Here is a 26,668-nt window from a genome sequence, read left to right as displayed (position 1 = left end):
GAGTGTAGTTTAAAAAAACGTTTTAGTATACGAACAACGATGAAGACCCTTTTTTAAGTTCAATATGATGTGCAGAACAATAAAAGACAACATTTTTTTTGCCATAGAAAGGAAAACGAGTACACTCCAGGCACAATTGGTGTTTATTGTGGGATCTATTTTCTCAGTGGTTCCGGTGCATTGTGGTGGTGGTCGGTCAAACAGACAGCAAAGCAAATAATCTAATTGGCCGTAAGAACTCGGTATGTGTGGTGGTTGGTCACCCTATTGTTTTGGTCATAATATTTCTGGTTGTATTGTGCTGTCCTTGTTTCAGAGAGATGCAATACGCCGTATTCCTTATCATTGGGTATGGTTCTGAACTAACCTACAATTTCCGTCTTCACCTCGTCTGCACTCTAAATCCTAAATCTGTTCGGTTGATAATGTTTTATACGTATAAGATAATCGCTCGGATGCGAAGTTTGTATTCATCAAATGGAAACTACAGTTATTGAATCTCAAATATATGTTCTACTACACACACCTTATCCTACCAATCGATGCGCTCATTGCGAGCATTCCAATTTTTTTGTTATGATTTTCGGTATCAGTTTTATCGATACATTGCTCTTACATTTTGTTGGGTGATGCACGTAACGGAGGATCTGGATACTTTGCCTATGATGGTTCTATTCGTTTTTTTCAAACAACACACGTAGGTTAATGTTGGTTTGTGAGACAAAAAACGGCACACGGTGCGAAATATCTGCTCCACTAGCGCTGTTTTGCCATTTTTTAAACGATTTGATTGTCACACTTTACGACACTACAATTCACACTCTGCTATTGGTTGTGCAGTTTCAAACACTCGGGTGAAAGCGGAACACGGCATATTGCATCTCTCTCGCACCGAAGGAGTAAGTGTCTTAAGCTAGCTAATCAGCGATTGTGTGGACAAGGTTCTCAGGAGATAAGAAGGATGAAGGAACAGAACAATGTGACTGGCCAGCTTCAGTTGGCATAGCTGTAGTGAAAGATGGCGGCCGACGGTGCCCGCATCGGGATGAGCCGCGATCCGAGCCCGTTCTTCTCCCGCACGACCATATAGTCGCGCCCGTTAATCATCTGCCGGTTGGCGGTGCCTTGGTCCAAGCTGCCGTCGAACAGTTTGCCCGTCCGCTCGCTACCGAGCACTCCGAGCTGGTGGCGGCTGAAGATTTCGGCGTACGGCGGTGGCGGTGAGTCCCCGGTGGTGGGCCCGAACCGTTTGCCAAGGTACGAAATGCGTTTGGTGCCCCCGTTCGGTTTGCTGGCCAAGTTCGGGTGGTGCCGCTGGAGCAACACCATCTGTTCGTTCAGCTTGCGCTGGTTGAGGAACCGGAAACCGAGCTCGCTCACGAAGACGACGATCGCCGTAACGAAGCCCGTCACCATAACGAAGTACGTCATGATCAGGTCCCGGTTTTTCAGCTGCCGCTCCGTGCCACCCAGATTCTGCGGACAGATCTCGGCCTTCGGGAGCCGATCGAGCAGTTTGTACTTGATGATGCCGCCCTCGACCATTTTGAGCAATCTGCGAGCAACAACGTGCGCGTGAGTTAGTTACAATACAATTGTGAAATGGAAAATGGTCCACGTACTCCGGGTCAAAGAGCCGATTCCACTCGGTGGTCAGTGGGTAGCCAAAGGCACGGTTGCGTTTCAGGAACGGAGTCGTGGCGGTCGCGTACGGACAGTGGACCCGCTCGTTGATCGGGTTGATCTTGCGCCGCACCAGATAGTCCGCGTAGATCATGTGATCGATGGCGGGACGATCGCGCACAAACACATAGTTCTGCTTCGCGACTCGTTCCGCGAGCGTGGCGCTGTCGTTCACGTTCGTAGTAAATTCCACCAGCCGCTTGTCGACCAGCACACTGAGCGCGTTCAGAGTTTCGTCATGCTAGAGAAGAAACCAAAATTGATTAGTAATCCCAAAAACCGATCGGTGCAGCCAAATCGGAGCGTTTGCTTTGCCCCAAGCACACAGCACCTCTTCGGATTTGTATTCACACCATTTGCGCAATGTCGATGGCGGACCAGCCAGCTGTTTACACACCGGTTCGGTGTTGGGGACATGATTTGTGTGGCCTCGTCTCTCTGTTTGCCATTAATCGAATGTAATTTTTTGGGGAACCTTACGTGGTTACCGCCGTGAGCTGCGTAATCGACTGGTGAGGTCAACAAGGTGTCGGTGCGTCCGATTACTTCTTGCATAATGGAGTAGCTTCGCGCCATGCAATGCTATGCGCGGTGAACATCAATCAGTGGCACTGACGAGCTTGGGAGCACACCCTTCTCTAGGTGAGATCTAATCTATTTCTCGTTCTGGAACAGTTCCCTATTTTTGGGACCTTCGTGTGTCCGGATGGGGGCCGACTAATAAGGACAAACCACTTACATTTTTGATCGCATACTCGACCGCACCGCCACGGATGGTGACGAACTGTTTCTCCTTGCGCCGCACGTCGTCGGCGTTGTTGATGGGCAGCGTGAACTTCGAAAGCGTCAGGAAGGCGGTCAGATTGGCCGTGTAGAAGGAGGTTAGGATCGTGATGAATATCCACCAGCTGGCGAACAGGATGCGTGTGGAATCTGTAGCGTGAAAAAACATCAGCACAATCGGTTTAAATGTTTCAATGGATCTTGGAGCAAATAGGCCCGAGTGCGTCTTAACCTTGACCTTATAGGAAACTCTAAAATGCAACCATTCCGCACGCTCAACACGTAAAGTACCGCTATTATCCTGTTTTCCCTCTCCACGAACGAGAATGGAACGGAATGGATGTTTGCAAATATGATAAAATAATCATAATGTCCGTGGGCCGAGTCGAAAATATGGATGACTACGAATTGCAACACAATTTGAAACCAAATTGCAGGGCAAACAGTAGCGAGTTAATAGACAGACAATTGTCTAGCATTATGATAACGAGCTTCGGTGCCTGTTGAGTCCGAAAGGGCTTCATTAAACAATCATAGGATCAGTGTCATCAAGCGAGTGCGATGTCTTCAATGCGATTGCTTACCTCCCGTCGGCGATAGGGTGCTTCCCTGTTTCATAAGCGCCCCGTAGACGAACCAGACACAGTGGGGCAAGCTGTACAATACCTGCTCGCCGTCCTTGGTCAGCCGGTGACGCAGAATCAGCAGACCGTAGATGAATGGCCCGACGGCGAGCAGTGACACCAGGATTAGTATCCACACGTCCCGGTTGAAGGGGGCCAACAGTCCGGAACCGCTGGCCGATTCCATCGGGCGCACCATGATCATAATCCACTCGCCCTCGTCCAGCCCGGTCGAGAAGGTGATGTACTGCTGGGCGTCGGCCAGGATCGGCAGGAACGCCACGGCCAGGTCGGCGGTGCCGTTCGCTAGCAGCTCCAGCACACTGCCGGCCATATCGTTCGACGAGCCGACGATGTTTTGCTGAGGCATGACCAGTTCGTAGGTGAAGTTGAACTTTTCCATCAGAAACTCGAGCAAATCGAAGGCCACGCCACCGCCTACGATCGTTCCGTTGATCTTGGCCGTGTAGCTAAGTGGCCAATCCTTTCCAGCGCAACGACAGACACACACACACAAGGTGTTAAGGAGCATGTTCCCAGCGAAGCCTGATTCGATTGATACGAGCTCACCTGAAGCGTGGCCACACGAAGCGTTTTGCCGGCAAGTTTTTCACGCAGCAGCTGCAGCTGTGCCTTAACCTCGGCACTGTTGTCCAGCTCCAGCTGGTAGTACTCGGTCGTTTCGTTCCCGTCCGGCTCAATCGGCTCGATGCCTCCGGTTTCTTCCTGGGACGCAACATTCGGGCCACACAGGATCCCCAGCAGGAGACCCCAGCATGAAAGTAGCGCCACTCCGTCTATTGTCGACAGTAGTCGAATTTGGCGCATGGTATCCAACAGGTTTTCGGTAGCGGCGGGACAGGACAGCGGTGGGACATTTTTGCTCAACGATCAATCTCGTTGAGCAGCTGATCTGCAGGACGATCGCCTTAAGGAGTGCGGAGAAAGCCGAAACAAATAATGGTGGGGCAAGAGGGGAAAAGGAAATTGGGCAATCGGGACCAAATAAGACAATAAGGATAAAGGCTGCGGCGCAAGAGACTAGAGGGTCCGAGTTCCTCTAGCAACCAAAGGGAAACCTAACCAAACCGTACCCGGAAACTGAACGAGGTAACTTGGAACCGATAAAGGGACAAATTAGACCACTTTTCACTGAAACACAACAAAACTCAAAGTAATTAAAAAAGGAAGTCTCGCCCGAGCTGTCACTTGTAAATTCGGAGTGACCGGGTCGACCTAGTGTGGCGACGGGTACTGCAACTGGCTACAGACGGTCCTGGAGAGCGGAGACCTCCAGGACTGACCCAGTGTCCGGCGGAGAGTGCGTTCGTTCCCGTCGAAAGTCACCGAAGGACTGACCAACTGACCGACACTACGGCTACGGTAACTCATGCGATCGGAAGTCACGGAATCGAGGCAAGCAGGACACTTTTTTTTCGTGCTCTCACTCCTTCGCTCCCTTGGCACCGCTGGGTCTTCCATTTCCGGCGCCGTCAGCAGCTTTGTTTGTCCACCTTTGCCTCCCGCCCGTATAGGTCTTGCCCAGTCAACCGTGACCTGGCAATGATTGGGAAGAATAATTTCATATTTTTATTTATTAAACCTTGGGAATCACGCGGTGTGGGGCCAAAGGGCGGCCACTGTCCCGGATCGGAACAGGAAGCCCATCGGGCGGGGGAGGAAAGGTTGAGAAAAACTTTGATTTCCGGTAGGTTCCGTACGTAAAGTGCAATTGAAATACCCAACACACACATATGGAGAGGCCACCAAAAAACACGTGTTTCGAACGATGACAAAGCGCACACCCGAGATCTTATCGGGGCACTGATTCTGATGGATGGAAGTGCATCGATTTCTCGATCGGCCCCTGGGACCTTGAAAATGGTTCAGCGTTTCCACCGTGGGAGTCATGGGATGAGTCAATTTGTTGTCACATATTTACGGCCGTGCGGAAGTGGCCTCCACCATGCGGATGATACTTTTGCTATTTGTCAACATATCGATACGCGTGTAACTCGCGCGGGGTGACTACTTCTTGACCGCGGGAACTGTTCGTTCGCGTGCAGAATGCCGTGGCCCGTTCGTGATCACAATCGGGTCACATTTCAGGATCAATATCATTACCGGCATGCAATGGGCGGTCAGTTCGGTTGAGCGGTTGCATTATGAAGGTGCAGCGTTTTCTTTTTCCCCCCCTTCCAACCCATAACCCATGCTTTCAAATGATTGATGCAAATTGTCAAAATGGCATTTCGACCCCTGACCATTTGATTCGATCCCTGCAATTGATGCGTATCCGTATGGTCGTATCCAGATAAACGCAATGTGATGCATCTTTAATCGGTGAACTCTTCTGTTGGGTTACAGGGTGTACGCTATTTGAACAAACACTTTGCTGATGGACATGGAAATTATTCCCCCCTGTGGCTGGCTTAATTCCTTTTGTTATTTTATTTTATATTTTGTATCCGCAAATGATTGATCAATTGGATTAGAAGGAATTGATTCGGATTAAGATTCGCAACAAACACGATTTGTTGTGTAAACACCTTCATAAACATAAATACATACATAAATTAGACGGAGCAAAAAATTGTGTAACAAATCAAAATAAATAGATGAAAGGATTATTCGAGAAAAAAGGGAAAGAATATTAATAAAGAGAGTTATTGGTTGGATGTGCCCGCCGCCCAATGCGGAACGCCCCGTCGTCCACCCCAATCCGAGGTACACATTTTTAGTCTTGGTGTGCGCAACAATGAAGCGTATAGCGGCAGGCTTTGTTTAGTTCAAGGACAAAACGTGTTCAACATTTACGCCGTTTGTTTACGCAAGCCCCCCGCCGCAGGCCGGCCTGCCAAATAAAAGCAAGTTCCGTACCCACAAAGGACAGCAAGCCTTAACGGCTCAACGGGACGTGTCCATGGTAACGGTAAAAAAGGGTCGATTGTTTATTGGCAGCCTACTGCGCGAGCTTTCAGTTTGCGGGCTGAGTTTTTCACCAAACCGAAACGGTTGTCCAGTGTCCAGTGCTTCAGTTCAAACAAAACTTTGTCTTTTAGGTGGCCACACACTCCTGCAGAACCGTGTCCGGATGCCCGAACAGCAGATCCCGCTGGACGATGGGCTACGTCCGGCGTCGTCGGCGTCAACGCCCCGTTCGCGCCACCCATCGCTCGGGGACGTGCAGGACGTACCCAATGGCCCGATGGTTCCGGAACGTGTCGACGGTGGCGGTGGCCATTTTGTGGCGATCCGCAACATGCTAAACGCATCCCGGACCCGCCCAGTGGCTCGGATAGCCCCGCTGGAACCCTCTTTTGTGCCAGCACCGCAACGCTACTACCCGATTGTTATTCCGGCCGAACCTACGATTGAGGAACTGCTGGTAAGTCGTGAGAAAGTCCCTCGCCTTGCAGTGCACCCGTTGCATCAGTTCCTTTGCCTTCAGCGACAAGCGGCCGGAACCGAGGATCTGGCGACGGTGAGCGAAATCAAGCTGAAGGTCATCTCGCACCTGACGAGCCTACAGCGGATACCGTGCTTCATCCCGCACCTGCGGTCCCTCATCCTGGAGGGCAGTATCGTGATGACCTTGCGCGATTTGGGCTGCGATATGACGACGCTGCGTTACCTGAACGTGTCCCGGTGTAGCCTCAAGCATTTGGACGGAACTACCGGACTGGAGTCGCTGGAGGAGCTGGTGGCCGATTACAATCTGATCGAGGAGGTGGGCCCCTGCACGAACCTGATCAACATTAAGAAAATCAGCCTCAAAGGGTACGAACAGAGGCGCCACAGGCGCTGTCAGTTGTCCTGACCTAAGCTCGCTCCACCCGTTTCAGCAATCGGATCACCGACCTGGGCAGCGTTACCTTCTTGGCGCTCTGCGAGAAACTCGAAGCACTGGATTTGCGCGAGAACTTTGTGTCGGAGAATCCCTCCTTTCGCCATCTGCTAAAGACGAACATCCCGCAGTTGCGGTGCCTGAACGAGACACCGTTCAGCGATGTGGCCAGCGAGGAGACGGACCTCTCCAGCTCGGAGTACCGCTCGTCGAGCTCCGGCAGTGCGGAAGACGTGCAGCGTGGCCGCTGGGATGTGACGGCAGGGGACCACCGGCGATCGCAGATCGTGGCGGTCGCCCCACGCCGTCCGATAACGGCCACGGTCGAGCGGCGTGTTACGGTGGAGCTGCGGGACCAGGACCGCCCGTCGACGGCAGGTGAGCGCTGGATTTACTGGCTGTTTGGTTTTTTGGGTAACCGGATCTCCCGCTTCCGACTCTGTTTTGCAGATCCCGTCAAGTTGAAAGCCCAGCTAACCTCGGGAGAACCGGTGGTCGGGAGCATCGTGACCAAGGCACGGCGCCGCCGCCGTCAGCGAACGGCCTGGGGCGAGTCTACGTCCTGCTCCAGTGTGAGCAGTTCCGATTCGTCCTTCTCGAAAGATTTCCCCGACCGATTGCCCCAGAAGGTGGTCGACCTGGAGCTGGGCGTTGTCGGTATGGCCGTCCGGGGCCGTCACGTGCCGGCTGCGTCGCGTGACGGCGGCTTCAGTGAGCAAGTGTCCGCCGGCGAGCAACCGGAAGATGATCCACAAAGCCTGCTGCGTGCGGCCCGCTTGTGGCGCCAGCGATCGCTTCAGACCCGGGAAGCGATTCGCGAGCAAGAGCAAAAACTCGTGCTGCGGCAACTGTTACCAATAGCCGCGGCTATTGGTAGAGCCAGCTAGCCGCCAGCCAGCCAGCTAGCTTGCATGCCAGGCTGCAAACAAGCTGAAGACCCGCATACGAGCCAAGAGAGATGATCACCGATCGACTCACGAGCGAGAGAGATCATCGGTCGACACTCTCTGGGACACTCTTGGCATTACGAAAGAACCAGGAGTGATAAGCGAAACGCCGGACCAGACGGACTAATTTTGAGTCGCTTTTTTCGGATCGCTTCTTTCGGGTCGCTTCTTTCGTGATCGATAATAAAGGACTTCAAGATACGGAACGGTCGCGGTGTTTGACTATTACTCAACAGCAACTGACCGACGAAGACTAGGGCTTCCCGGAGAGGCGTTGTTTTTTTCTTTCAGTGATCGTGTGCGAGTAGAAGTGTAGCCACACCATTAAATTAGTATCTCCCCCACAAAGGTACTCACTTTTTGTAGAGGTGCTCCAAAATGCAGTACGTGTAATAAAGGAACATTTATTGAACGCCCGCTCTGGAGAATTCAGGAATGGATCGGTAACCTGACCTTGTATCGCATTTCCCAGTGTTCTTCTCCGTCGCAGTTTTGGGCACAACTGCGCGCATGACGGTGCTCTGGTATCGGTGCACTGGCACAATCTATGCACAGTTCCTTGCGGACCACCTCTATCACTGGCGGCACTTTAATGTTCAGGAACTTGCGCATCAAGCGGTTCACCGTTTCCGGGTCTTCCTGCGGCAGGAACCAACCGGTTCGGCGCACCAGCTGAACGTCGAGCGATTGATGGTGCAACAGATTTCGGTAGTGGGCCAACGGGACCCCCTGGAGGCTGTCTCCGACAAGAAACAGACCCGGTGAGGGGGCCACTTTGTGGGAGTCGCGCTCGTACTTTTGTTGCAGGAAATGGACCAAGGTATTGCGGAAAACCCGCAGCGCCTGGGCAACGGACCCCGGTTGCGAAAAGGCGTACCTGTACGCCTCAAGATCCGCCGGTTGGACGAAATGAGCGAACAGTCGCTCGGCCAGTTCGGCCCCGGCCAAGATCGTCGACAGTCCGGGAGTACAGAGCAGCAGAGCTTTCAGGTGCACCCGTAGCGGAATGGCCCCGCATCGGTGTAGCTCCTGGAGTACGCCCAAGGGGGGCAGGCTCATCATGACGTACTTCGAAACACGGTCCGGATGCTGCCGGATCAGGTGCCACCCGATGAGCGCTCCAAAGCCGTGACCGACCAGAACGCAGTGCCTCTTCCCGAGCGCATCCAACAGTCCGGTGACGTAGCTGGCGAGATGGTCGACGGTGTATGGCTGGCTGCCGGCAGTGGCCAACTCATCGGACTGCCCCCAGCCGGGTAGATCGACCGCCACCGTCCAGTAGTCGCCCGAGAACTCCGCCACCTGATGGCGCCAGCCGTACCAGAAGTCCGAAAGGTCGTGAAGGAACAGCATCAACGGTTGGCTACTGGATCCACTTTCCACATAGTGCAGCTGCCGATTCTGTAAACAATCCCCAGTCGCTATAGTGGCGCCGGTTCGACCCGTCCCTCCGCGGAACTTACGTGAACTTCGACGTAGCGATGCTTTCCCCACTTGCCGGGCCGCAGAGCATCTGGCCGGTGTTTCTTCACCGTCGGAATCCAGCACGTCAAGTAGCACCATTTGAGCAAACAGCGCCAGAACTGTCCACACAGCACTACCGCCCGGTTCCAGCACCCGATCACCAGCGTGTCCATTGCGGAGTGTGAACATTGGCGTCCCAATTGAATTTATACTATGCCTCGCGTCTCGTCATGGTCCGTCGACCGTTTGGGCCGTTCGGCCTTCGCGTTTTCGCGTTCGAGGCGTTGGGAGAATTAGTAGCACGCACTTGATTCACTAACCTTGATTTGCTGGGCCAGCACCCAGTGACTAGTGACAGGCGAGCTGGGCGAACGAGGGTTTACCTTTGGCAAACACTGCAGGACGCACCTGTTTAGCTTATCAAACAGTGAAGGTCATACTATAAAAGGTCCGGAGGAGCCTGATGAAAGCTCGATAACCAGAGTAAAGATGTGGCGAGTGGTGATAGCCTGTCTGTTGGTTGTAGTACCGAACCCGCTGTGCAGTGCCAAGGATCACTTGCCCCAGGATCGCGGGGAACTGAAGCAACTGTTTCCCGTGACGATCATCCACATGAACGATCTTCACGCCAGGTAACCGAAAGATCTCGTTGGTGGATCGGAACCCTCTGACTGTCTGACTGTCTCTCGTTTTGTGGAAGATTTGCGGAGACCTCAAGCAAATCGTCGAAATGTAAGAAGGACGACACCTGCATTGCCGGTGTAGCACGCATTCACGCCACCGTTACCTCGCTGAGGGCAGAGTACCGCGATCGGACGCCACTGTTCCTCAACGCCGGTGACAACTACCAGGGAACGATGTGGTACAACTACCACCGCTGGAAGGTGGTGGCCAAGTGTATGGAGTTTTTGCGCCCCGATGCGATGGTACGATTCAGCCGTTGTGACCCATCCCAGTTAAGCGTGCCCCAATCCTGATTACAGACCCTCGGGAACCACGAGTTTGACGATGGTTTGGACGGGTTGGCACCGTATCTGAAGCACCTCCGAACGAAACGCATCCAAACGCTGGCGGCCAACTTGATCGATCGTTCCCAGCGATTGCCACGGCTCCCAAGAGCGATGGTCATCAAACGCAACAATCGCTCGATAGGAATCATCGGTGTTGTGTACGACAAAACGAACGTACGTCCCACGGGTCCCGTGCCCTTCGGACTAATACTCAATCGAGAGCACTCTTTCGCAGGAAGTATCTAAAACGGAGAGTGTCGTCTTTTCGAACTCGATCGCCACCGTGCGGAATGTGGCGCGGAAGATGAAGGAGAAAGGAGTCCACATCATTATCGTACTGTCACACTGTGGCCTGGAAGTGGACAAACAAATTGCGCGCGAAGCGGGTGATCATGTGGACGTGATTGTCGGTGGCCATTCGCACTCCTTTCTCTTCTCCCCTAGCTCCGGGAGAACGTACAACAGGGAGGACCCGATTCTGGGCGACTACCCGTTGGTGGTCCAGAATGCCAACGGTAGAAAGGTACGTTTTGCAGTTTCGCGGAGTGTCTTTTTATTGTCCCCTTTTCGAACCCTCACAGATCTTGATAGCACAGGCGTATGCGTACGGTAAGTATGTTGGCCGCCTGACGACGTATTTTGATGCGGCCGGTGAAATCAAGTACTGGGAAGGATATCCGATATACCTGGCGAATAACGTGACGCCGAGTGAGGATGTGGTGAAGGCGTTGCGACCGTACCGCCAGCAGGTGGAGCTGTTCGGTTCAACCAAGATCGCCGAAACGCGAATCGATCTCGACCAGGAGTCGTGCCGGGTTCGGGAGTGTCGTTTGGGTAGCGTCTTTGCCGATGCGATCGCCGATCACTTCACGAACGAGACGTTCCACCCGGTGGCCTTGGTCCATGCGGGCAACTTCCGTACGGCGATCCCCAAGGGAGGTAGGAAGGCCTTATGCGCACGGTTACGGTTCCATTGGTTGATTGTCTCTCTCTCTCTCTCACCTCGGCAGACATTACCAACGAGGATGCGATCGGGGCGTCTCCATTTGCCAACTCGATCGATCTGCTAACGCTGCGCGGCGATGCGCTGTGGAATCTCGTGGAGCATTCGGTGGTTTGGAGTGCGGAGAAGCGAACCAACGTAGCGCAGGTGTCGGGACTGAAGATCGTGGCCAATCTGGACAGTGCCCGCTACAAGCGCGTCGTCTCGATTCAGGTGCAAGACTTGAGCACGAAGGAGTACAAACCGTTGAACCGCGGAGCTTTCTATAAGGTGGCTACGATCGCGTTTCTGGCCAGTGGCAAAGATGGCTTCAAATGGGCCCTGGAAGCCACCGATCGGCAGATTGGGCCCCGCGACTCGGATGTGTTTGTTAAGTATTTGAAAAAACTCAAAGTGATCACCGAGGCAAACTTACCCGGCGGTAGGTTCACCATCACCGGGACTGTTCGGTCCTGAGTCCCGATTCTTGGCATAATAAAAGTGTATTTGCTGTAATTTACAAACTAGATCAACGGAGAAGTGTGGGAACCCACCACTGGTGGATGATTGTCTTGAATGGACGCGGATGGTTTCCCGGGACAGACAGAACAGGTCATAATGAGTCGTGCCTATTGCCTTTCTTGCGGAACTAGAATCGATTGCGCAGAATTGCTCATCATGCCACGGGCGAGGTGCATAATTCCAGCTACCGTTGCCAGCAACACGCTGAAGAGCGATGGCGGTTTGCCGTTTCCGTTGATGTCCATCGGGCGTATCACGAAATTGCAATCCTCATCATCATCGGCAGCATCATTAATGGGATGCGCTTCGTATGCTATCATTAGCGCGGTCGGGAGTACTGGACCCGATATCGGCGGTGACGGACTCGCGTTCTGTCTCACCAATCCACCGATACGTAAGTCCGAAACGCCCATGCTGATAAAAATCACCTTCACGGTGCCTTTGCGTTCGGAGGGTCAGCGCTACAGTGCAGCGCTTAGCTATTGGTTCGTTGCAAAAATCTAAGTAAAATGACGGGACTGTTGGATGGTGGACAATATTAAAACTACAAATGTAGTAAAATAATTAAACTATGTTTTAAAAGTAACAGTTTCTATTTCTAAGGAGTTAACTGAACCCTCCCTACGCTTATCTATACCAATATTTATGACGCACCACTGTGAAAATAGTATCTCTATGCTCTGTCTCTCAGCACGGCCGGTGACGATCGTCGCTCTCACCCTGGCGCTTATCGCACCTACGGAGAACTTGGTTCGCGACCGCGTGAACAGTGATTTGACGGAAGTCGCACACGCCACATCTTCACGACACAGTGTACCCGCGCGCGCGTGTGTGTCACGAGATGGGCACGGTGGCTTACTACATCCGCGAGTCGATCTCGTTCGTCGTGACGTACGTGCTCTGCGCGTTCTACAGTCTGACGGTTTTGGGCGGCATTCTGGTGTTGTTTGTCACGAAAGCGCACACCAAGTTCTGGCAGGCGAAGAGCCGACCGGTGCCGCCGCCCTGTCTACAGCAGCACGACTACGGTGTGCACAAGTATCAGAATGCGAACGTACGTTCCGGCCGTCGGAGAAGACGCCGACCACGTGTAACTCGATTCCTATTCTCGCTCATCCGCGCAGGGCATCAAGATTCACTACGTCGAGAGCGGGGACCACTCGAAACCGCTGATGGTGTTGGTGCATGGGTTTCCTGAGTTTTGGTACTCCTGGCGCCATCAGCTGAAGGAATTCTCCAAAGATTACTGGTAAGGCGCTGATGGGACTGATAAGGAATGACAAATTGACCGATGACGCATTCACAGGGTCGTCGCGTTGGATATGCGTGGCTATGGCGACACCGAGAAGCCGGAGTATCGGTACGCGTACCGTATCGACAATCTGACCGAAGATATACGCTGCCTGGTGCGAGCATTAGGTAAGCCGGTGCCGGTGGCCACACCGTGGGTGAACAAAAAGGTGATAAATTGAACAGTGCGGCGCTGATAAGAAACGCCAATAAGCAAAGTCATCCTCCAGCCGGCCGCCTGAAGCCGGTTGCGAAATCCCAATTCCAATCGCCACAGCGCACAGATGATGTCAAAATGCGTCAAGGGTGTGTCGTTTGTTTGAACTATGAATCCGGTTTGGGTAAAAAGGGAAACAGTTTATGATCCCCTTCGAACCCAACAACATCCAATGATCGGCAGACCGTTCGATCGGCAGCAAACAGATCTTGTTAGCCGATCGCCTAACTTATCGCTTTCGGGGCAGCAGACGGTTTACGATCAATTAAAATGCAGAATTCCACCAAACAACGAAGAAATAGAAATGACAATACAAACCTTCTCCGCAACCTTCGCTAAAAGGCCCGTGCTGGTAAGAAGTGTTAAAGATTCGCTCCGAGAATGAAGCGAACGACGCCACATGGACCTTGACCGTGGCCATCGAATTGGCGATTAAGTGCCAGTGCCGGTGATAAAGTGACCAGTGGACGACGAGTGCCTACGATTGCTGCGTGGATGGCCGGCGACGTTACATAATGGGACAATGTTTACGGACGCGATCGGGCCGATGAGACACAAACGCTAAGCATTGGCCAATACGGTTGTGGATGCTGCGGGCAAGCGATTGGGAATTCGTGTTTGTATTACGATCGACGACCACGATGATCGCATCCTCGACGAGGGCACGTGTCGTGGGGTCGTGAATTTTAAATTAACACTTCGAGGTCTTTTGTTTAGTGGGTAGAAGAACTACTCCATTACGTTATACGCGAGTTTCGTTTTCGATGGCAGGGAACCCATGGAATAACGATCGTTTACGCTCGATTTCAGCTCCAGGAAGGCCCAAGTTTACGTTGGTGGCCCACGATTGGGGTGCGGTAGTTGGATGGCACTTTGTGACCAAACACATGGAGCTGGTTGACCGGTACATCATGATGGATGCTCCCTCGTCGCGGGTTGCGAGAAAACTGTTCGCCACCAGCAAAACGCAGTTCAAAATGTCTTGGTAAGTGTCTTGGCCTGGACTGACCGCTCCTGGAAATACTAAATTAAAATCACCCACAGGTACATTTTCTTCTACCAAATGCCGTGGCTGCCGGAGTTCTTCCTCCGGTTGATGGATTTGCGCATCTTCAAGATCGTGTTTCGGGAGCACGGCGGAGACGAAGTGATCGAGGCATACAAGTACACCTTCTCCAAACCGAACGCGCTCACCTATCCGATCAACTACTACCGCCAGAATCTACGGTTCTTCGCGGGCGGTCCACCGGCGAAACCGAAGACCTTCGCACTGGGCCTGTACCTGTTGGGCGAAAAGGACGCGTACGTGTCGAAGGAAACGGGCCCACTGTTGCAGCGGGACTTTGAGAACCTGGACTTCAAGATAGTGCCCGGCGTTGACCACTTCCTCCAGCAACACAACCCCGAGCTGGTCAACCGGTACATGCGGGAGTTCCTGGCCAAATCTTGAGCCGCTGGGTCGTTGCCGCCGGTAGTTTCCCAAAGTATTACGCCCTTCGAGAAAAAGGCCCAGAATAATAACGGAAGTAATGTAGGAGAAAGAATTTAGGCAGATGTGTGTTGTGTTGGGACTTTATCCTCCTTTAACAACCGGTGAATACTAATGCACCCCCCGCTGTCCGCTGCCCGCGGCAGAGTGCAGATTTATTGCCCGAGCGGGCCAGAGAGAGACGCCCCAAAAAGCCGAACTTGTAATCGCAAAAGAACCCGACAGCCCGAATGGAGCTGGACGTCCCCCCGCACCGGCGAGGACGTCGCAAATCGCACTGCGAGGATGGCCGATTCGCGATTGACGTCATCAGCCGAAGTTGACGTCATAAGGACGAACCGAACCGTTGCCCCTGTCCCCATCCTTCTCTATGACGAATGCTACATATGCAACGAACCGCGGCCAACCGAAGGGCAACCCGGGTCCGGGACGGGCACAGTCTGCCAGGGGTTTTTACTACGGTTCATTCATTCGCTTCACCATCGCTGCGCGCACACATCGAAAAGCGGGCACACACACACACAGAGAGAGCGAAGTGGTGGTGTTAGTCGGGTGGAGGGCTACCCTTACGCCTTCTCCTACTTCCGGCTCGGTTCGCTAGCGCCCTCTGCTGGAAGGGGCAGTAATAACGCTTACGTAGGGCTCCTTCTGTGCACGGTGATTACGTATGCCTACGACTCGCTACGACTCCCTCTGGCCACCCTTCCGGTGACATCCGGTGGTCACCGTCAACAAGTATCGATAGACGTGGGTGAGCTCTGGCCATCGCTATCGAGTTGCTGAGAAGCCGATTGGCAAAAACGCAGAAAGATTCCCTCTTGGACTCCTGTGTTGTTGTCAGCGCACCGCTTACCATAGCAACGTGGCCAAGCAAAAGGCAGTGTTACGTTGTTTTCCTTGGTTCGCTTGGTTACTTCGATTGAGCGGCGCTTATTAGGCGGTGTATGGTTTTTAATGGATGTCGTCCATTTTTTTCTCCCCGTATTTGTGGCGCTCGGCTGACATCGATGACGTGGTCGGTCCTGCGCTGCACGGGCATGGGTTGCGGCCGCGGCCGAGGGTGGCATGTTTTTGTTGCGCCCCGCACCGCGCCGCACCGCACCGCCTTCCGGGACCCGGCCAGAAGCCGAAGGCCAGCGATCGATAGCATCGTTGGACTCCAGTGCGCATGGTAGAGCTGGCGGCACCCGAAGTCGGCACCGACTTCGCGAGGGTATTGGGTATTGGGCCAAGAATTATTGCCCGCACTACGCAATAACTGCACGCGGCGTCCCGAAAGCAGGACGTGCCAAGTCCTGGCCTGCAGTCGGACGCCCAGTCGATAAACGAGACTAGTGGCGTGTGCAGCAGTAGCTTTACTGGTCCGGCCACGGGTCTGTGTTTGTTTCTGTGTTCCACTCCGGCGAGGGCGCAAGAGCGAGACAGAGTGCGTGTAGGCCGTTCGTGTGGGTGTTCTATTACTGCCCCCCTCACCATGTCAGTTCCAAGGAGCGCTGTCGCTCCAATCTGATGCCATTTTCATCGTTGCATTCTGTTCTCGAGTGTGCATTTCCCCGTGTTGATGTTTTCTGTGCTGGCGTTCCCCGAAGCATCCGAAGAGTGTCGCTGTAAAAGTTGATGTCAGGGAATAGGGAACCCAGTTGGAACCGAAAACCCGGGTAGTTGTTTGTGAGAGGCTCTTCCGCGCGTCCTACGCGCTTTTGTAAATACATAACCCCGCGGGGCCGATTCGTTGCGTGCCAAGCGAATTCGACAGTTCTGTATATCGGTGCAAGGTGTAGTGTCGATGGATACCACGGCCCGTGTGCACCTGCCGGCGTCCGGACGGCAGCGTAGCTCCCGGCCCAGCCGCCGCAGCGCCACCCCGCAGCGGCTCGAGCAGCTGGAGCAGTCGGCGGTACGCGGTGCCGACGGTGGCGGTGGTCGAGATCATCAGGCCACCGGACCCTGCGAGGGATCCAAAAATAGATCCCGAGTGGTCCGTCGACCAGATACACCGGAGCAGAGCGGTGGCAGCACGACGACCAACGGTAGCAGCGCCAGTGCAACGACTTCGCTGGCCAACGGCCAGGAACACTGTCACTTCAGTGCCAGCGGTGACGGTGCGGGACCGGGCGGAACCATAGTGACCACACAACCAGTTGGTCAGGGAACCGAGCCACCCGAGCTGGTGGCGGCGGCCGACCTGGCGAGCGGCGAGGCGGTTCCCGGCCCGACGGATGATAAGCTGCAGAAGGGCATCCTCGGCTATATGGACCGCCAGCTGAAGGTCCAGTCGCTGTCGGACCCGCAAAAGAGCCCGGCCCAGCGGAGCACCCGCAGCCGGAGCAGTCTGGAGAAGAGCCCCCGGCGGAAGCGCAGCAAGTCCGAGTCGCGGCGGCGCCGCGAGCGCAAGATACTGGCCGCCGGCGAGATGGAGGTCCGGCAGGCGAACGAAACGCTGATGCGCTATCTGAAGCAGTGCTCGGACTTTAACGACGCCTCGCTGTCTGGGGACCTCGAGATACCGGAGCACCTCGAGGACCGGCGCGTCCACCGGAAAACAAAGTCCCAGCGGGAGCGTAAACTTCACCAGCTGCAGCCGGACCGGGGAGTGCCGGGCAGTCGGTCCCATGGTTAGTATGTGCGGACGAAGGCGTGGGCCGTCATTAAAGGTTGTTTAATTTGCTGGCTGGCCGGCAGGGACGGGGGCGTAGTTTTCGTGTGGCTGGAACGCGAGGTTACGTTCTAAAATTAGATCGGATCACCCTTCGGAGCCCTTGACGGCGCGGGCTTGGACGCGGCCCTTCGCGACACGGCCAGGCGTTGGTCGAGTGGTTTCGATTTTCCCGCTCGTCCCCCCCCGGGGTGGCTGTTGGTAGAATCAATTTTCGGATCTCACGAAACACGAAAGCGTTCTGGATTTAGTGTTCCTTTTTTCCGTGTGAGATGTGGGCGCGAATCGCGATCGCGTATTCGTGGAGGGCTATTTATAGGAACTACGTTCGTCCATGTATCAGCACGAACCGAACACGGACATCGGGTTTCGGGGACGAGAAAAAAAAATGGTACTTTCAGACACCCATAATCCGCTACCACATTATGGGCAGGCTTATGTGAGGCCGCCGCTTAGTCAGTTAATTGAATGCGTGCAGCTAAGAACGGTCCAGGTCGTTTGGTCAGCCAGTCGTTTGGCCGGTACTTTTTTGGAGTAGAATCTTGTTAGGATTTCTGCGGCCGACCCCGTCTACGCCGACTACCGGGCGGCGGGCGGGGGGCGGCGATATCTTTGCGGTGGATGTGGTAACCGGAGATAATTAAGTTAGTAGCGAAACACTAACTAGCCGCCAGGATAGGCATTCTTTGGTCTGGATAACGCATTCCGCGTCACGAAATGCTAAATCAACCTTCGCCGGTAGTCTGTGGTCTCCTTGATTATTGTTTTGTCGGGCTCCTTGATTGCCGGGTGGCAACCTGATAGGTTGCCATCAAATGTTTGCAGTTTGTTCGACAGAAGCCTAGAGGCTCTCACGTTCTCGGTCCGGGATCGACCCATCGAATTCCAAAACCCCGTGGTCGGCCGATAATTCTCTTCTGGCTGTCCTTTGGCCAAACGTTGTTTGGGAATCGATCGAAATAAAAAGAGCGATTCAACGCCGCGTGAATTCGAGCGGCCTGGCAGCACTGACCAGAACGGGCTCAACAGCTCAGCGTCAAGTTCGTTCGGCCCCCCCGTTTCCGGTCGCGGGACCGGACCGCTGCCCGAATCGAATGCTGAGTACGGCCTGAGACCGTGGGCGGACCGTGAATTGAGCCGTACCGTTGTGTGAGTTCTAGCGTCCTGTTCGGGTTCTATCGTCGTCGGGATGGTGTCACGATTTTCGGTCCAGGGATGCGGTTGCGGTTTGGCCGAGGAAGGGATTCGAGATTGCTGTACCACACCACCATACTCTGCGGACACTACAGTCCGAAAGAGAGAGATAGAGAGAGAGAGAGAGCTTTCGGTAGCGACGCAATGACGTCACTGGCATTGCGGGCGAGCCACAGTGTAGAGGGTTTTATCAATATTACTAGCAGGCCCGGCGAACTCTGTTTCGCCCCAAAGGCAATGGGCCCCCGGTGATAGGAGCAGTCGGTAACGCTCGTCCCTGTATCGCAGCTGGCCATGGGTTCGATTCCCGATTCCGGCGTTCCAGGGGGGTTGGCGCGGGACTAACAACCCGGCCCGTAAAAACGAACGTTTAGAAAGAGTATCAGGGATTAACATTGTCGCTGGTTGGTGCAGGCTAAAACCGTTCAACGGTCGTTGTCCAATAAGAAGAGAAGCACTTCATGCACTGTCTGTCCCGTTGCAGTATATGAAAAAAAAAACACATTGTGCGTATTGTGGCTTCATTGTGACGCGATCGGATTATAAAAAGTATCCTATCTGGGGCCCTTGGATCTAAGCTACCTCCACACCAATTTTCAGCCAAATCGGTTCAGCCGTTCTTGAGTTATAAAGGGAATAACAATAACGCGGTACTCTTTTATATATATAGAAGATTATGTGGCTCTTTTCGTTTTACATCTCTGGCCACTTCGTGCCAGCCTGCCGCTAAGTAACCCTGCCTGAATTACACTTTTCCGAAACGCGCACGTACCAGAACCCACTACCCAAGCCTTTGGGCGCGTTCTCTGCGTTCCACGTTTTCCAAATCCAAATTTAGCTTCCGTTGCGAGAGTTGTGCGGTGTTCGTGGAACCGATTTTTTATGAACCTGGCCGGACGAATGGCTTGCGTGTTTGGCGCCGCCCAGACAGGAGAGAGTGGTGGGCAGGATTCGTATTTCCTCCAAGATTACGGTTATTTTGGGCGGCCTCTTTTGGAGGGCTGCTATTGTCGGCCAGCGTTTTTTTGTCATCGCCACCTGCCAATCGATTATTGACACTGTGATCTGTTCGATGACGTTCAACCTTCGCGTTGGGTGATTTTGAAGTTTTCCTTTCAATTTGCATATTCATTTGCCATTTGAACGACTCCGGACGAGTCCGTTTGTTTGCGTTTCGAAACGATTTTCCTTGTGGAAATCAATTATTTCCACCGTTCCGGCGAAGCGTTACGGCTCCGTGTGGTAATCGGCATTTGATTCCCGTCCATCAGGCTCGTGTATTCCTCTCCCGGGGTTATCGGTAACTGATTTGAGCGAGGCCACCGGTGCGCAGTGGGCTGTCGGGCGTAGAAATGAAATGGCACTGGTCTTGCCTTGAACTTCAGTCTCGCTTCTGACCTTTACGCAGGGATCGGAGGTTTCGGAGAAAGCAGTCGTTGACATTTACTAGGACGAGACGATCGGGAAGTCGAGTATCTTTCTCCACCCGGAGTGGTGGCCCCCCCGGGCGTAGGATCTGACCTATTCGAGGGACCATATGCCATGGTAACATCATGGAATCATGGGTGCGTCGGTTTTGTCGGACGACCGTTTGCTGATTATTTTCTACTGCCTGTCCAGCCCGGATCAGGATGCGATTGCGACTGGAAGTAATTAGTTTCGGTGCTTGAAGGAATCGTTTGCTTTCCTTTCGCGCGTCATTTCGTTGGATGGTTTCAGAAGAAGATTGCCAGAGCCGTGACGATACCTTTAAGCTCTTAAAGAGTTCACAAAGGATGTGGCGTCAAAGCGCACGCCTCTTTTGTTACCAAACGCAGCGAACCTTAGGAGCTTCACATAATATTGTTTTAATAAATTAACGTTACTCTGGCCGATTTCGTCTCTAGCCGATGATCTACTAAATTACCACGGAGAGATCTACAACCCATTTACGCCGGTTGTTTCGCCGACTACGGAAGGGGCGCCGACGCGTATCGATAAAATGTACATACAGACTGCAAGCGGCTATCGACCAGTTGACAATACCTACTCCTACCATAAGACCACGGTTCTGGCCATTGGCGGTGATCCGGAAAGCAATAGGTACGGTGCGGAGCGATGCGGCCACCAAGCGTAACCGTAGTTCACGGAATCCTTATCCTTTCAGCAACACAATAAGCACATCCGTGCATCTGTCCTGTGCGGTGCAGCGGACGTGGCATCTTCTGTCGACCATCTGCCACGGGCTGCTCGGAGGCCTAGCGTTCGCCCATCTGCTGTTGATCAGCACGACCAGACCTTATGACTGGGTGGACGCTTCCTTACGACACTACTCGGACTTCGCCGAGGTGTACGCCAATACGTTCTACTGCTTGGCCATCATTTGCATGGTCTCGATCTTTGATCGGTAAGTACTGGCGGGCAGACCGTTAATCGCCAGGAGCAGATTGTTTATGGACCGTGTTCTCTTGCAGCATGGATATTGCGCAAGGAGGTGATTCCAACATTTCGTTCCGGTCGATCTTCATCATTATGATTTACATGATGACGATAATAATGAGCCTGTCGGCCGGCACGATGGATGAACGACTGTATTTGACCTCCACACTGAACGTGACCATCTGGGAGGAGGAACTGGTAGGTGCCCGCCCGTGGTCAAGTGTAGTGCACCTTCTTACCATTGACTTACTTCGCAGGAGACGAACAAAGTACTAAGCATTTGGAACGCCCTGTCCATAGCGCGCAGCGTCGGTGCCATCTTCGGCTGGCTAGTGGTCGGCTTTCTGCCTAACCAAGACAATCTGTACGAGCAGCTGCTCGAGATGGAAAAGTATCAGCAGTAGAAATCCATCGGGTGCATCGGGGGCTGCGTAGAGAGTGTAGAGCCTTTTCGGTTCGGTTTGTAAATAGGGGAGCAACAGTAGTGTGAATGCGTGGCTCTCGGGGCCGACGGATCGACTAGTGGCCGAAGGTATACAGCATTAACCATAATCACGCTTAAACTGCGGGCAAGTAGGCAACCGGTTCCGTTTTGGTTTGGTTTGCGTTGCAGTGAAATATGCCTCTTCCAAGTTAATATCCTCATCGTGATGAACTTAGAAGCTCGGAGCGTCGGATGGCGTTCGGCGCAGTAGGTTCGGTAGTGCGAATCGAGTGTGTGTGCACCAGGCGAAATCCTGGAAAAGTTATGGAATAAGTAATGTTAACTGAATTGATAGTTAGCGATGGCAGCAGGAGTACACGCTGCTTCTGGGGCCTGTGCATTAGCGACAACTGTGACAAAAACTGGAAAGGACTGATAATCATTTTGTAATCAAATGATAGTAATTACGAAAGTACACGGACACTAACACATCAATACTAGTGCTGAGGGAGAACACTAAGATAAGCGACATGAAAGGGTCAGAGAAGGTCCGAAAGGTGGCAATTCCTTCACCGGAAAGGGAGTGATCGAGATCGAGGCTGTAATAATATTCAATCCTTAAGCGAGCGTTAAGTAAAATAATAAGCAACAGTTTGCTTTATGAAAAGAAACAAAATACCTAACGGGGCATGCAAATGCTGGTAACTGTATACACACGAAGCATAAATACTACACGGAACATAAACATAGCAAAATACAATGATTCAACGTACAAGAGAACTTTACAGCGCGTTTCCTAACGTTCCAATGTTAAGCAATCGACACGGGTAAGTAATTTTTGCACCATTTCATCAAACACCTATAATGTTCAGCATAAAAATGGAGCTACAGAATGCGCATGCAACGGGTATGCAATTTTAAATTCCTTCGTAATTGCTCAATCTGGGCGCTCAAGGTATCTACAAGCAACCTCATTGGTGAATTGAGCAACAAACCAAGCTGGCATGTATTAACCGTGAAACGTCAAACGGGCGCAACCAAAACATAACACAAAATATTGCCGGCAAACGCAATGGACGAAATCGCCACTGTTGGCTTTCAAATAATTGCGCTAGTGAGAGATAAACCGGAAGGCATTACCAATGATGATCTTTCGGAAGCGCTGCAATCTGTTGCGGTGGAAGAACGGTTGCAGGCAGTGAACAAGCTGCTCGTGGATGGTGTGCTGGAGATACTGAAGCGAGGCAACACGCTGGTCTACCGGCTGAAGGATCCGGGCAAGAAGTCGAACGCCCCGAAGGACATCGACAATGAGGAACGGGTCATTTACAATATCGTGGAAGAGGGTAGCAACAAGGGCATCTGGATACGGGATATTCGCGAGAAATCGAACCTGGTCATGACGCAGCTGACGAAGGTGCTGAAGCAGTTGGAGAACAAAAAGTTGATAAAAGCGGTTAAATCTGTTAATGTGAGTCTCGACTGTGAACCCTGGACCCACCTTGACCGTGACCTGACTAAACAGCTCGCGGTTGTCGTTTTAGGCAAGCAAAAAGAAAGTGTACATGCTGTACAACCTGGAACCGGATCGATCCATCACCGGCGGTGCCTGGTATCAGGATCAGGACTTTGAGGCGGAGTTCGTCGATGTGCTCAACCAACAGTGTCTTCGGTTTCTGCGCATGAAGCGAGATTCAGCGCGTACGTCTACCGATGGCCCACTAGCGGTGCAGAAGCTCTCGGAGTGTTCCGTGGCGGACGTTCACCGGTTTATCTCCGATTTCGGCATTAGCAAGATAAGTCTCGACGAGGACGACCTTGAAACAATTCTCAAGACGGTGGTGTACGACGGGAAAGCCGAGCGGATTGCTCAGGTCGATGGAAAGTTTCTCTACCGTCTGATCGAAGCTCCGCTTGAACCGCCCGGTTTGGTGCAGATATCTGTCCGGTGATAAAAAATTGCTCCGACTGCGGCGAAGTTACACCCAAGCTTTGCACGTACATCAGTGAATGGTTGGACTGAGATAGTGCTTGGTAAGTGATATATCGAAATCCGCGTTTAAATATAGCAAACTCGAGAAGCCAAGAAAACGCATTAATGATTCAAATAAATCCGAAAGTTATACAGGTTCGTCTGGCAAAGCATATCTGTCCATCCCTTGGCAATTGGCGGGATACTTGTGTACCCTGCCGTTGCATCGTACGCAGGATGCTGGAACGCACACATGTCGGATATCCTTATCGCTGCTCCGACGACTTGCGCTGTTTTCTGGCTCGTGATTCAGTCCATTCATTCACTCCGTCGTAGACTGCGTATCTATCTTAGTTTTATCGCAGAACCGGAGCTATGTGGCTTCGGGTGTAGAATTTGGTTTTCAGTTGGCTAACCGCAGTTCTCGGGTGCACCTCGCAACGTAACGATAGCTTCCTGAGGTATGTCGATGCTAAGAAGACCCAAATGGTTGGTATGGCTGATCTTTCTGTGGCCAATAGTGTCAATCGCGGCACAGCAATCCGCCGGAAGACGATATGGAGGTGAGACAATCGAAACCTTACCGACTGGACAGGGTTTGGAAACCTTTATCACCTTTCGAATGCTTTCTGCCCAACAGCTTCCGGCGGAGCCCTTGTTCGGCGCCCTCTGACACGCCAGATAGTGATGCAGTGTGCTGCACCGTACTTTCCGAACGGAGAAGCCAAAATCCGGAACCGTGGACGAATGATTCGGTTCGATTGCACGAACGGTTTCAAGCTGGTCGGTAATCGGTATTCCAACTGCCAAAACGGACGATGGGACACTTCGGTTCCGGTGTGTGTCAGTAAGTATCTGATAGTTTCAAAAGGGACAAAGGGCAAAACACGGTGACGAGTATTTCTTTCGTTTCACCAACCAGAATCCGGATGCGAGTCGCTGCCGAAGGTTGAATCGGGCTACGTTCTGTACGAGTTGAATAAAGCATCCGCTTGGTTGTCGTGTTTCGAGGGCACGGAGTTGGCCGGTTCGAAGAAGACCTACTGCAACGGTACGCACTGGGACCGCCCGTTGGGTGTCTGCCGGCAGACGGGCCAGCTGACGCCAACGATGTGTGATTTCGAAACGGAATCGCTCTGTGGCTGGACCAACGACGTCTTGCACGATTTCGACTGGAAGCGCAGCGACGGAACGCTCAACCCGCGTGCTTTACGGACTGGCCCGAAGTACGATCACACGACGATGCAACCGAAAGCGGGCCACTTTATCTTGGTCGACTCGTCGGAACAGTTTACCAACGAAAGTGCGCGCTTCGTGTCGCCACTGTTCGAACCAGAGTACGGAGCTGGGGCGTGCTTTCAGTTCTACTATCACATGTACGGTGAAACCGTCGGTTCGCTGCGGGTGTACGTTAAGCCGATGAGCAGCGATCTGTACGACCTGAAGCCCCTGTTCCTGCAGGAGGGCAACCAGAAGAACGTGTGGCACGAGGGGCACGTCGATATACCGCGGCAGGAAGAGCGGTTTCAGATCATCCTGGAAGCTTCGCTCGGAAACCGTTACAAGAGCGACATTGCGATCGACGATGTGAGTTTGTTGCAGGGCGACAGTTGTCGGGTGGCAGTCGAAGACGGGCTAGATCCCGAAGAACCGCCGACGGACAGTGAAAAGGTGCCGGTAAAAATTGAATCGTGTGAAAATCGTTGTGGCAGCAATATGACGACGATCCTGAACGCGAACGATACAATCGTGCATTGCGATTGCCACGATGAGTGCGTGGCGAGTGACACATGTTGTCCCGATTACCGTGAACGGTGTGTGTTTGGGGTAGTGCCGAATGTGACCAGCATCAGTGTTTCGACATCTACAACGGTCAGAATTCCAGCGACAACTACAACGATACGGAGCGCTACGAGTACGATAGTTCCGCCAATAACCAGTTCCACTACTCCCGTTCCGACGACGCCATCGACGACGAGCACCACCGTAAAAGCTACCACACGACCCCTAATTATCGCATCCGTAACAACCATCCCGACGACGTCCACTACAGCCCAGAAGAAACCTGCATTCGTTGGGCTGGTCAATTATAAACGAATGCATGCAGTGAATGAAACCACATGGTACGAAACGACTGTTAGACCGACAAACCCGAAACGAACAACTTCCACATCAGTTCCTGAACCGAATGATGTTGTCGAGCTAGCCACCTCTGTGGAGTCGGTGAAAGTTCTACCGATTGCCATTCCAGCCTTCGCCACGGAAAGTATTCCATCTTCGAAAGGAGTGCCGATGTATTTCATCTACGCCATTCTGGCTACGCTGCTGTTCATGGCTATCCTAACATTTACGGTGTACCAGCTCCGCCGGTCACGGTCCGGTGTGCTCGCCCGGTTGAAGGAGAAATCGCAGAAGAAGTTTGTCGAAGACATCCGCTTTCTGGCGGGCGATGAGGATCTGGACTTTAACATTACCCTGGGAAACGAAGTGATCGAGGACGAGGCAGCGGAAAGCCCCGACCGAAAACGTGGTAAGCAAAAGTCGGTGGAAACTTCCAAAGTGATTCAACAAGAAACTGGCCGTACCCAACGGGATGCCGACGACGCGTCCGATGAGCACGATTACGAAGATCTTGATTCAACGGACGACGAAAATGGACCAGCGAACGGACCGGCGTGCAAACCGTCTACCAACAGTGGCAGTAGCAAGGCGAGCGGCAAGAAACCCTATCAAAAATATGTTAAAACATACGACGAGGATATGCAGGCGACCTTACTGTGAGCGATAAGAGCGATGGTGGCGGTCAGTGGCTGGGAGCGCCAGCGGACATGGTACTTGCGTGGCGCGACGCAATGGGACATCCCGATAAGACGATGGTGGACCACAACAGGAAGTTTGATGTGCAAATGTGCGAGATAAAAACACCCGGACTGATCTTGAGCGAAGGGGTCGTAACGCAGTGCAGTTCAGCAGCGATGAATGCCGCATCGTGCATGAACTAAGGTTGTCGCTTTATGGCAATAATTTCACTTAAACGATGTCAGTTAAACCACACACGTACGTTGTAATTTTACTTTAAGTGTATACTGCATTGAGAGAATAAAAATGCATTTAAATTCAAAACCAAAACTGATGGGACGCCAACTG

The 26,668-nt window shown here is 52.8% G+C and overlaps 8 protein-coding genes across 8 annotated transcripts; 6 read left to right on the top strand and 2 right to left on the bottom strand.

Annotated features, from left to right (window-relative positions):
* Positions 1–993: 993 nt before the first annotated feature.
* Positions 994–3,917, bottom strand: LOC128275300 (probable glutamate receptor). The gene is made up of 5 exons (XM_053013760.1): positions 3,660–3,917; positions 3,051–3,573; positions 2,423–2,616; positions 1,623–1,924; positions 994–1,555 (listed from the first exon to the last, which is right to left on the bottom strand). Exons 1-5 carry the CDS (start codon positions 3,915–3,917, stop codon positions 994–996), a joined length of 1,839 nt encoding a protein of 612 aa, XP_052869720.1.
* Positions 3,918–6,183: 2,266 nt separating this feature from the next.
* LOC128275290 (uncharacterized) lies at positions 6,184–8,140 on the top strand. The gene is made up of 5 exons (XM_053013749.1): positions 6,184–6,477; positions 6,541–6,869; positions 6,935–7,314; positions 7,387–7,802; positions 8,120–8,140. The coding sequence occupies exons 1-5, from the start codon at positions 6,184–6,186 to the stop codon at positions 8,138–8,140; spliced, it is 1,440 nt and encodes a 479-aa protein (XP_052869709.1).
* Positions 8,141–8,312: 172 nt separating this feature from the next.
* LOC128275250 (epoxide hydrolase 4-like) lies at positions 8,313–9,520 on the bottom strand. The gene is made up of 2 exons (XM_053013692.1): positions 9,347–9,520; positions 8,313–9,284 (listed from the first exon to the last, which is right to left on the bottom strand). The coding sequence occupies exons 1-2, from the start codon at positions 9,518–9,520 to the stop codon at positions 8,313–8,315; spliced, it is 1,146 nt and encodes a 381-aa protein (XP_052869652.1).
* Positions 9,521–9,836: 316 nt separating this feature from the next.
* Positions 9,837–11,848, top strand: LOC128277733 (apyrase-like). The gene is made up of 6 exons (XM_053016240.1): positions 9,837–9,979; positions 10,048–10,273; positions 10,331–10,531; positions 10,593–10,880; positions 10,939–11,296; positions 11,368–11,848. The coding sequence occupies exons 1-6, from the start codon at positions 9,837–9,839 to the stop codon at positions 11,814–11,816; spliced, it is 1,665 nt and encodes a 554-aa protein (XP_052872200.1). The 3' UTR covers positions 11,817–11,848.
* A 798-nt stretch (positions 11,849–12,646) lies between these two features.
* On the top strand, positions 12,647–14,899 carry LOC128267664 (epoxide hydrolase 4-like). Its single transcript, XM_053004551.1, has 5 exons — positions 12,647–12,915; positions 12,986–13,110; positions 13,168–13,280; positions 14,179–14,353; positions 14,413–14,899. Exons 1-5 carry the CDS (start codon positions 12,703–12,705, stop codon positions 14,816–14,818), a joined length of 1,032 nt encoding a protein of 343 aa, XP_052860511.1. The 5' UTR covers positions 12,647–12,702; the 3' UTR covers positions 14,819–14,899.
* Positions 14,900–16,643: 1,744 nt separating this feature from the next.
* LOC128267557 (uncharacterized) lies at positions 16,644–22,231 on the top strand. The gene is made up of 5 exons (XM_053004423.1): positions 16,644–17,472; positions 20,594–20,789; positions 20,854–21,093; positions 21,161–21,323; positions 21,383–22,231. The coding sequence occupies exons 1-5, from the start codon at positions 16,644–16,646 to the stop codon at positions 21,527–21,529; spliced, it is 1,575 nt and encodes a 524-aa protein (XP_052860383.1). The 3' UTR covers positions 21,530–22,231.
* A 390-nt stretch (positions 22,232–22,621) lies between these two features.
* LOC128267951 (probable DNA-directed RNA polymerase III subunit RPC6) lies at positions 22,622–23,527 on the top strand. The gene is made up of 2 exons (XM_053004916.1): positions 22,622–23,020; positions 23,094–23,527. Exons 1-2 carry the CDS (start codon positions 22,622–22,624, stop codon positions 23,499–23,501), a joined length of 807 nt encoding a protein of 268 aa, XP_052860876.1. The 3' UTR covers positions 23,502–23,527.
* Positions 23,528–23,984: 457 nt separating this feature from the next.
* Positions 23,985–26,624, top strand: LOC128275243 (uncharacterized). Its single transcript, XM_053013679.1, has 3 exons — positions 23,985–24,084; positions 24,162–24,368; positions 24,444–26,624. The coding sequence occupies exons 1-3, from the start codon at positions 23,985–23,987 to the stop codon at positions 26,300–26,302; spliced, it is 2,166 nt and encodes a 721-aa protein (XP_052869639.1). The 3' UTR covers positions 26,303–26,624.
* The last annotated feature ends 44 nt before the right edge of the window (positions 26,625–26,668 follow it).

This window comes from Anopheles cruzii, chromosome 2, assembly GCF_943734635.1.
Source record: "Anopheles cruzii chromosome 2, idAnoCruzAS_RS32_06, whole genome shotgun sequence".
Lineage (NCBI taxonomy): Eukaryota > Metazoa > Arthropoda > Insecta > Diptera > Culicidae > Anopheles > Anopheles cruzii.
The sequence above is the reverse complement of the archived record's forward strand: the minus strand, read 5'-3'. Positions and strand labels throughout refer to the sequence as shown.

What these genes read in the sequence shown, in the direction of transcription:
- LOC128275300 (XM_053013760.1), bottom strand. Translation starts at nt 3,917, where the DNA reads ATGCGCCAAATTCGACTACTGTCGACAATAGACGGAGTGGCGCTACTT. An exon ending in TTCGTGTGGCCACGCTTCAG is followed by an intron (nt 3,574 to 3,659) that starts GTGAGCTCGTAT and finishes TGCGCTGGAAAG; the next exon opens with GATTGGCCACTTAGCTACAC. An exon ending in TCGAGTATGCGATCAAAAAT is followed by an intron (nt 1,925 to 2,422) that starts GTAAGTGGTTTG and finishes TTTCTTCTCTAG; the next exon opens with CATGACGAAACTCTGAACGC.
- LOC128275290 (XM_053013749.1), top strand. Translation starts at nt 6,184, where the DNA reads ATGCCCGAACAGCAGATCCCGCTGGACGATGGGCTACGTCCGGCGTCG. An exon ending in AAGAAAATCAGCCTCAAAGG is followed by an intron (nt 6,870 to 6,934) that starts GTACGAACAGAG and finishes CACCCGTTTCAG; the next exon opens with CAATCGGATCACCGACCTGG. An exon ending in AACTGTTACCAATAGCCGCG is followed by an intron (nt 7,803 to 8,119) that starts GCTATTGGTAGA and finishes ATTACTCAACAG; the next exon opens with CAACTGACCGACGAAGACTA.
- LOC128275250 (XM_053013692.1), bottom strand. Translation starts at nt 9,520, where the DNA reads ATGGACACGCTGGTGATCGGGTGCTGGAACCGGGCGGTAGTGCTGTGT. An exon ending in ATCGCTACGTCGAAGTTCAC is followed by an intron (nt 9,285 to 9,346) that starts GTAAGTTCCGCG and finishes GATTGTTTACAG; the next exon opens with AATCGGCAGCTGCACTATGT.
- LOC128277733 (XM_053016240.1), top strand. Translation starts at nt 9,837, where the DNA reads ATGTGGCGAGTGGTGATAGCCTGTCTGTTGGTTGTAGTACCGAACCCG. An exon ending in TTTTGCGCCCCGATGCGATG is followed by an intron (nt 10,274 to 10,330) that starts GTACGATTCAGC and finishes TCCTGATTACAG; the next exon opens with ACCCTCGGGAACCACGAGTT. An exon ending in AGAATGCCAACGGTAGAAAG is followed by an intron (nt 10,881 to 10,938) that starts GTACGTTTTGCA and finishes GAACCCTCACAG; the next exon opens with ATCTTGATAGCACAGGCGTA.
- LOC128267664 (XM_053004551.1), top strand. Translation starts at nt 12,703, where the DNA reads ATGGGCACGGTGGCTTACTACATCCGCGAGTCGATCTCGTTCGTCGTG. An exon ending in CTGCCTGGTGCGAGCATTAG is followed by an intron (nt 13,281 to 14,178) that starts GTAAGCCGGTGC and finishes GCTCGATTTCAG; the next exon opens with CTCCAGGAAGGCCCAAGTTT. An exon ending in ACGCAGTTCAAAATGTCTTG is followed by an intron (nt 14,354 to 14,412) that starts GTAAGTGTCTTG and finishes AATCACCCACAG; the next exon opens with GTACATTTTCTTCTACCAAA.
- LOC128267557 (XM_053004423.1), top strand. Translation starts at nt 16,644, where the DNA reads ATGGATACCACGGCCCGTGTGCACCTGCCGGCGTCCGGACGGCAGCGT. An exon ending in GCCGGGCAGTCGGTCCCATG is followed by an intron (nt 17,473 to 20,593) that starts GTTAGTATGTGC and finishes TTTCGTCTCTAG; the next exon opens with CCGATGATCTACTAAATTAC. An exon ending in GGTGATCCGGAAAGCAATAG is followed by an intron (nt 20,790 to 20,853) that starts GTACGGTGCGGA and finishes TTATCCTTTCAG; the next exon opens with CAACACAATAAGCACATCCG.
- LOC128267951 (XM_053004916.1), top strand. Translation starts at nt 22,622, where the DNA reads ATGGACGAAATCGCCACTGTTGGCTTTCAAATAATTGCGCTAGTGAGA. An exon ending in AAGCGGTTAAATCTGTTAAT is followed by an intron (nt 23,021 to 23,093) that starts GTGAGTCTCGAC and finishes TTGTCGTTTTAG; the next exon opens with GCAAGCAAAAAGAAAGTGTA.
- LOC128275243 (XM_053013679.1), top strand. Translation starts at nt 23,985, where the DNA reads ATGTCGATGCTAAGAAGACCCAAATGGTTGGTATGGCTGATCTTTCTG. An exon ending in CGCCGGAAGACGATATGGAG is followed by an intron (nt 24,085 to 24,161) that starts GTGAGACAATCG and finishes TCTGCCCAACAG; the next exon opens with CTTCCGGCGGAGCCCTTGTT. An exon ending in TTCGGTTCCGGTGTGTGTCA is followed by an intron (nt 24,369 to 24,443) that starts GTAAGTATCTGA and finishes TTCACCAACCAG; the next exon opens with AATCCGGATGCGAGTCGCTG.